Genomic DNA, 8,056 nt, shown 5'->3' on the forward strand with positions numbered 1-8,056 from the left:
ATTGGATCCTAAGGGGTAGGTGGTAAGTTTCGTTACTGTTCGATAGCAAATGGTCGTTAGTAATTTTAACAGTGCCCCTGGTTTCTTTTATAACTATTTGTTTCTTCCTGTTTTGTTTTTTAATTTGTGTTTCCTGTCTTTTACAGTACTTCTTGGTTTGTTCGTTATTCACAGAAGAAAGTAAATGCAGGGAGAACCGCGTGGTGCGCCCAGTGGGCAGTCGCTGTTTGAACAAATGCATCAGCAGCATTTCGCGCAGCCGCAGGGGTTTTCGCCCCAACAGCATCAAATTCCTCAACCAGCACATTATGTACCACCTCAAACCTCATTTACCCAACCGCATGGTGGCCAAACGTACAACCAACCAAATAATTCGTATTATCCACCAGGGGCTCCGCTCCAGTCACCACCTTTTATTTCTCCCCAGCAGGACAGTGATTACTACAAGGGATTTTACGACGGCGTAGTGAAACCATCGGGACCTGTCGTCGGTAATATAGTCAGTTGGGTGGCACCGCTGATTGTTAATATTGCCATATTCGTTGGTCCATTGTGGTATGTGCGACGGAAATACACGCAGGCTATGGCCCAAGGCGCAGCTGGTGGGGCAGGGAAGAAACCTGGAATGGGGAATTTGATGGAAATGATGAACCCCATGAAACCAAAGAATTTTCGTGTTGATGTGAAGGGTACCACCTTCGCAGATATTATCGGCATTCCTGAGGCGAAAGAGGATTTGAAGCAATATGTTGACTTCATCAAGGACCCAAAAAAATTTACAAGGCTTGGCGCTCGGCTTCCAAAGGGGTGCCTGCTAACGGGAAGCCCCGGTACGGGAAAAACATTACTCGCCCGAGCCGTTGCTGGTGAGGCGAATGCGCCCTTTCTCAGTTGCTCAGGGGCTGACTTTATCGAAATTTTTGGTGGAAGCGGACCAAAGCGCGTTCGTGAACTTTTTGCACAAGCACGAGAGGCTGCACCCTGCATTGTTTTCATTGACGAAATTGACGCCATTGGCTCTCGTAACCAAAGTGGTCGGAGTATGGGAGGTGGAGGTAGTGAAGAAAACCGTACTATTAACCAACTTCTTGCAGAGTTGGACGGTTTGACGAGTAAGGAGGCAATTGTAGTTATTGCGGCGACAAACTACCCCGAAGTCATTGACAAGGCTCTTCTACGCGAGGGTCGCTTTGATCGCAAGGTGAATGTCCCAATGCCTGACAGATCGGCGCGAGTTGAGTTATTTGAATACTACTTGAAGCGCATCATAACTGGTGACGCGGAGTGTAAACCAAAGATACAGCGCTTCCGAACTCGTAAGGAAAGCGAAGACGGGGACAACATTAAAACAGAATCCGCAGCTTCCCCAAAGGCAAACGATGGAAAAGAGAAAGTAGCTTCGCTTACCGCGGAGGAGGAGGCACCCGAAGTCAAAGTGATTCCCGGGGTGAGCAATAAAGAATACGCCATAGCTCTTGCGGATCGCACTCCCGGTGTATCGCCAGCTCAAATCGCTACAATTGTTAACGAGGCTGCACTCACCTCTGCGGTTGCGGAATGTGAGGTGGTCCCGTTGAAAACCCTTCAGGAAAGCATCGACGATGTCCTCATCGGAAAAAAACACCGGCAGCGTATGAGTGACAGCTCATTGGAACGGACCGCCTACCACGAAGTTGGCCATGCGATTATGGCGTGGACATCACCACTACAGAAGGATGTTTTAAAGATATCAATCATTCCTCGAGGTAGAGCTGGTGGATACACGCAACAAATGCAGGACGAAGCGATGGAGCCTCGCACAGATGCCTTTTTGTTTTCTCAACTTTGTGTGCTGATGGGCGGTCGTGTGGCCGAGCGTATTTTCATGAAGGACATATCAACAGGTGCTATGGATGATCTCCAACGTGCGACGCGTATTGCCATGGAGAAGCTTCTTCTTTATGGAATGTCTAAGTCCATCGGTCAGCTTGCCTTCAAAGCGAACGAAAGAAATGAGGGCCGCGGTTGGATGAACTTTTCAGAAGAACTACATGCGAAAGTGGAAGAGGAAGCGCGGCATCTCGTCGCTTCGGCTTATAAACATACAGAGAAGGTTCTCTTGGAGAAACGTGAGCTTCATGAAAAGCTTACGAAACTTTTACTGGAAAAGAAGGAGCTAACGAAAGCCGACATTGAGCAGATCCTCGGTCCTCGTCCAATAGTCACTGATACCAGCTAGAGCTGGTGAATTTTATTTCATGTTCTTAAGGTGTTGCTTGTTTGTTTTCATTCTTTTACTTTTATCTGCTCACAGAGTTGGTTGCCAATTCATTTAATTGTTGTTCCGTCGCTGGCGTTCCAGCAGGAAGCCACGAGCCGATAATTCTCAAAAATATATTGTGGTTGCAACTCTCGTCGTTATTATTGTTTGGACTGTTGTTGTTGCTACGTCTTTTTTTTTCTTGTAAACAAACAGAAGAAAAACACCTGATGAGAATGACAACATAACGGGAAGAGCAAACACCGGAACGTTTGGAAGAGGGGGTGTGAGGGAAGCAGCAGTATCCTTTTATTTATTACGTTCGTGCGCATGGTGGTGCAGGTGGTTCATATTATGCTGTATGATTTTCTCGTTTCCTGAGATGTCACGCATGGTCGTCGCAGGTTGTTGAGTTACTGGTGAAATTTTTGCGAGCGGTTTACGTTTGTGGGAATATGATGATTAGAAGTAAGTAGTTAATGGGGGACGACGGAGGAACTTGTATTTGTGTGTGAGTGTGTGTGTGTGTGCGTATGTGGTAGTGCATGTCAAGGGTATCTGGCCGTTTCTGTGCGGCAGTGTTACCCTAACTGTAGTTACCATTATGGTTGATAATCTACCTAGGTGTGTAAGTGGGCACATGCGCACCTTAAAATAAACATCCCACTTAAACTGCGGATGTGACGCTTTTTGATGTTGTTGCCGTTGTTGTGTTGCGCCTCACACCTTTCATTCTATTCCTCCCTTTCTATCCTTTTTTTTTTCACCGCTGTCTCGTCAAATTCATGCTGCTGTACCTAAGCATTTAGACATGATTGAGACACCTGATGCGTCCAGTGGTGTATACCCTCAGATACACCAGATACGTGAAATGATTCGTGAGGTGTCGGGGGTGCTTGAAAGTGATTTGCAAGTCGTTCGGGAAGGTTGGGATAAACTTAGGAAAGCGAGAGAAACAATAATGAAAGGATTTCTAGGGACTAATATCGATTCACCCTCAGTACATTCACCGCGTGATCGGGGAACCATTTTGCCAGAGGACGTGGAGTTGTCCACAATGGAGGATGGAGAGTCGATGAATGACATGTGCATTTCTGAGGATAGTGCGTCAGATAATTCGCACGGAGAGGTTGAGAACGTAGGACGTGACGACGCTGCTCCATCTTCGGAGTTACCAAAGAAGACATTTATGGGTAACGGTAGCGGGGGGTCGGATGCTTCTATTATGGGAGAAGTTAGTGAGCAACAAGAGGACGCGAGTCACATTCCAGAGGAAACCCATTTCGATGTTGGAAAGCGCAGCGGAAAGCTTCAAACTGTTTATGCCTCAATTCCGTGCGTGCACGTGATTGAGGCGTGCACGAGGCCACACGTACACAAGAAGGGCAGTCGGTGCCTTTTTGAAAAGGGGACTTTTTGCGTCCCTCAAAGTCTTTCCAAGAAAACACCAACGACACAACCATCCAATAGGAAAAAGGTGTCTGCCGTCAATTGTCAATCTCGCCGACCCCGTCGTGCCGCGCAAACACGTGTGGACCGTATGATATCACCCAGTGGTCCCTCCTACTCTCCATGCCGAACGTCACCCGACCAAACCTTTTGGATCAATGTGTGGCCGTGTTTCGGAAGTTTTTCGGTACGGTCGTGTGTGCCCAGTCGTATTGCTGTATATGGAAACTTTTTTTATGTAGAGGACGTGATTGAGAGAGCTGCTGCAGCCACGAAGTGCCGTCCAGCTCCACGTGTGTTGTATGAACCTCACGGACGCCCTGTTTGTTCGGTGAAGCAGTTACTGCCGGAGCATCACTATCTAATATACCCGGGAGGGGCATTGTACCGTCGCGAAAATATACCGGAAGCGCTGCTGCGGGAACTTATTTGGTCAGCGAAGGCAAAACTCATGGAATGTGGAACGCCTCCTGGGAAAGCGGCGTCTTCGTGAGCGCAGGATTCTTTCCATGCGCTGATTTGTGTCATCCTCTCCATCGTATTTCTTCCGTTCAGCACGTCGTGTGTACCATTACGATGAACAACGATGCTAGTTATTTCAATCACTTCTAGATGTCACGCACTTGTGCACTACATTGCTCGGTAATGAATTCGCTTTTATCTCTCTGTTATATGTTTTACTTTATTAAGATATTCGGTGTCATTGCTCGTCAAAACAGAGTTTCCTACTGTTTGTGTCAAAAATAAAAAAATCGCACATCAAATGCACAAATTTGAATATTCGTGTTTAACACGATACGTTTCCTCATATATGTGTTTATTTACCGCTCCGCTGTTGGGTTTGCATGAAATTTCTTCCTTAGCCAATCCCCAGAACTATGGTCAAGAAAATGGGTAGAGACGAAGCTAGGGCTGGTGTGGAGCGACGTCCTCCACCGATGTTAAAGGCAGAGCGGCAGGCAGCTTTTAGGCGCAAAGTGCGGAACGAGCTGCTGCTCAGCGGTCGCGAACGGAAGGATGCAGAGAGGCAGCGGATGGAAGAGTTCCGACGGTTATGTAAAGCGGAAGGTATTCAATCCAAGCGTTTGCAGGAGTACGACGCAATGCGTGAGGAAGCGGCAAATAAACTAGGTGAGAAGCTAAATCATATTGAATATGATCAGAGCCTCACGAACGCCGAAAAGAGGAAGCGGAGGTATAACCTCAAGCGGAATTATGCCGGGCAGACGGTGATGGATCTCGTGCAGAAACAAGAAAAACATCACAACGCCTTGACAAAAGTAGAAAAAATACGAAAGAAGCGACAGGAGGAAATCGAAGCAGCGAGGGTGGCGAAAAGGGAACGCGATGAAATGAAGGTGAAGCGAATAAAGGAGCGTATGGCGCAGAACGCCTTGTATGCGCAAAGAACCCGTAAGGGCCAACCTGTCATGAGTGGCAGAGTCGAGGCATTGTTGAACAAAATTCAACGAAATCAGCAACAATGAGTGAAGAGAGGCGATTAGTGGCGTCTTCGCCACTATTTTGGGTTCTCCGCACTGTCGGTTCATCACTATTTCTGTGCAATAACGAGTAATCAGCAATTAACCCAGTTTAAGTGTGTAATTTGGATTTCAGAAAATGACACCTGCCGATGTATGCCGAGGGATCTTTCAAAAAATGTCTCAAAGAAAGAAAGAAGAAAGGTGGGAAGGGGAAAGAATTCGTGATGACTTCTTTTGCATTCTGTATTAACTAGTGAACTTCTTCTAGCACTCGGACACTTATCTTTTTTTTCCATTCTATCCTGTAAGTAGCTGAAAGTTGTGGTTCGTAGATTTGGCACATTCCCTTCCCTCCGCCCTCAGGCTCATCGTGAAGTTGACGAGGACCGCAGATTGCCGCCATGGCAGGGGCGACTCTAGAGCTCTCAATTGTAGGATACATAATGGGGATGGTGCTAGTGTGCGCGGGTATTCTCTTCCCGCTTGCAGTTATGGGACTGCGTTCACGATCCGTATTTCGCAGAAGAGGACTTCGACCACAGTCAATGATACAGTGAAGGGTGATGCATCTCTTTTTCAGAGACACAGAAACCATTGTGCGCTTGATGTCCGTTGGGATCGGTTCCGCGGCAATATGGCTGCCCGCAACACGAGAAGGTGTTACTCACCATGTTTGAATTTCCCATACTTTTCAATATGGTGCGTTGTACGTACAACTTCAATATATATATATATATATATTCCTGTGTTGCTCTGGGCACTGAATTTTCTGTTGTGTATTCATTTCCCCTCTCCTATACATTGTTTTTTACACCGACTTTTTCCCACCTACTCGCGTCACTCTTGCTGCTAGCGCTGACGCGAAGAATTTGACATCCTGGTAGGCGGTCGTCGAGATACCTTAGGGGTTGCTTATGGATGTATTTCAAGCCATCTCTGACGCGCTACATCCCTGTATGCATTTCTCCACTTCTGCATCAATGCCGGAAGCTAACGAATTCCGGCGACGCTGGTGTGAAGGGAAACACAGGCGGTAGTGTGAGCCCCTGTGGGAGTCCTGATGAAACCGATTCAGGCACTTGGCGCAGCGCGGCGCAGGTCACGCCGATAGTGCTCCACAGTGGCAGGGGAAACTGCGTCAAAGAGGCACCCGTCCCCAACACACTCCCTACCAGACACCGCGAGAGTATAGAAAGTCGTTCACAAGACGTTTCTACTGTTGCAGCCGATGGCGAATCAACTGTACCAGACCACGGTCCCCTCCGACCCACCGGTCTTTGGAAGGTGGAGGAAGTTGTGGACGCTACGAAGGCTACGGTTGACTTCAGGCGTATTGACGAAGTGGAAAGTGAAGTCGTGGAGGCTATTTCCCAGTCAGATAGTTCCCTGGTGCCGTATGATGAAGAGGAGCAGTGGAAACACAAACTTATGTTTGTGCACAAGTTCAGGAAAAGTCCAAAACATTTGACATGGCGACAACTTGGAGAGGAGATTGAATGCATGGATTGTATCATCGATATGGACAAGCACAGGCCCGAAGAGGTGTTCACCATATCTTTTTACTTCACAGACAAAAAAACTGGAACTCGGGATGTGGTCTGGACGGCTCGTAACGACGTATCGCATTCGGAAGGATTAACCGACTTACTTGCGGCCATTGGTGCGTGCCTGGGTCGTGCTGACGTTCATCGAACCATCCGATTCGACGATGGCATGGGAGTTACACGAGATATTTCCATTCGCAAACTATCACGTTACACTTCCGACGTTACAGTCGCCTTCCGACCACCAGAAAAGTACAACAAATACGCTCGTAAATCTGAAAGGGACGAGTACGAGCAAAGTGCAACAGTGGAGGATAGGAGCACTTGGGGATTCCATCCGGCACTTATGGATCGTGATTACACCGCTCTCGACTACGAAGATCCGTCTGGAACCTATGTCATTGCTCTTTCGGCTCATGCCTTTAGCTACATAATTCTAAGATGCATAAATCGTCTGCTGGAAAGACCAATGAAAGATTTCTATCGGCCTTCCCAGCTGATGCGCACAGCAAAGGTGCGGATGCACGATACTGTTGGTGTCAGTCACGCCGTGAAGGGATGGATGGGCATTGAGGAATTGATTTATCCACACTACACACCTGTCGAAGCAATACAGGAACATTGGCTTGGAAAGGATGCACCATTTAGTATTGTCGCCATCATCAATAAGTTACGTGAAATGACTTACCTGAAGAAGGAGAACCCAGAGCTCCGTTCTTGGCTCTCTGTACGCCATTATGACACACATACCGCTATACGAAACCTGAAGGTGAAAATGTTAGGAGTTGGCGCAAGCTCACTCTTCCTACCTGTATCACATAACCCCACGGTGAACCGCCTCCTTCCGAGGTCACAACAGCGACGGCTGGAAAGTAGTTTCTCGCTTAATGCTGTTCTTGGCATGCCCGACGAAACGCGACAAATCGATGAGTTCAAGAAGATTACTGGATGTGAGTGTACTAACGAAATCGGGGATACCAAGAGCAGTACTGAAAAAAAGGACACTATCGAAAAGTAAGTATAAGTTTACGAGTAACGACACACACACAAATGTTTTCAGACGAATAATATATGTACATAAGTATATGTGCATGTAGGAAGAATGCGTATTACAGACGCCTCTAATTGACAGTATTTGTGCACCAAGCACAATCTACTCTTGTGTGCACAAACCTAAATGAAATGTCGGCTCCGTTGCTTAACTCTCTTGTATTGCTCTCGTTATCTTATAATGCCCTCATCCTTCTCATCCTTAAAAATCAACAGTGAATACACTAGTGAGGAGCGGGACAAGCATCCACGCGTATCCACAAATATATATATATATATATATATATATA

The 8,056-nt window shown here is 47.1% G+C and overlaps 3 protein-coding genes and 1 pseudogene across 4 annotated transcripts; all 4 read left to right on the forward strand.

Moving 5' to 3' along the window:
• Positions 1 to 184: 184 nt before the first annotated feature.
• Positions 185 to 2,218, forward strand: TEOVI_000859400 (Metalloprotease M41 FtsH, putative; the record flags this gene model as incomplete). Its single annotated transcript, XM_067222970.1, has 1 exon — positions 185 to 2,218. The coding sequence occupies one exon, from the start codon at positions 185 to 187 to the stop codon at positions 2,216 to 2,218; it is 2,034 nt and encodes a 677-aa protein (XP_067079071.1).
• A 715-nt stretch (positions 2,219 to 2,933) lies between these two features.
• TEOVI_000859500:pseudogene lies at positions 2,934 to 4,181 on the forward strand (annotated as a pseudogene). Its single transcript has one exon. A coding segment is annotated over exon 1 (1,248 nt).
• A 385-nt stretch (positions 4,182 to 4,566) lies between these two features.
• TEOVI_000859600 (rRNA processing, putative) lies at positions 4,567 to 5,175 on the forward strand (the record flags this gene model as incomplete). Its single annotated transcript, XM_067222971.1, has 1 exon — positions 4,567 to 5,175. The coding sequence occupies one exon, from the start codon at positions 4,567 to 4,569 to the stop codon at positions 5,173 to 5,175; it is 609 nt and encodes a 202-aa protein (XP_067079072.1).
• Positions 5,176 to 6,090: 915 nt separating this feature from the next.
• On the forward strand, positions 6,091 to 7,734 carry TEOVI_000859700 (uncharacterized protein; the record flags this gene model as incomplete). Its single annotated transcript, XM_067222972.1, has 1 exon — positions 6,091 to 7,734. One exon carries the CDS (start codon positions 6,091 to 6,093, stop codon positions 7,732 to 7,734), a length of 1,644 nt encoding a protein of 547 aa, XP_067079073.1.
• Positions 7,735 to 8,056: the final 322 nt, after the last annotated feature.

Source organism: Trypanosoma equiperdum (assembly GCF_001457755.1).
Source record: "Trypanosoma equiperdum strain OVI genome assembly, contig: ctg_1725, whole genome shotgun sequence".
Taxonomy (NCBI): Eukaryota; Euglenozoa; class Kinetoplastea; order Trypanosomatida; family Trypanosomatidae; genus Trypanosoma; species Trypanosoma equiperdum.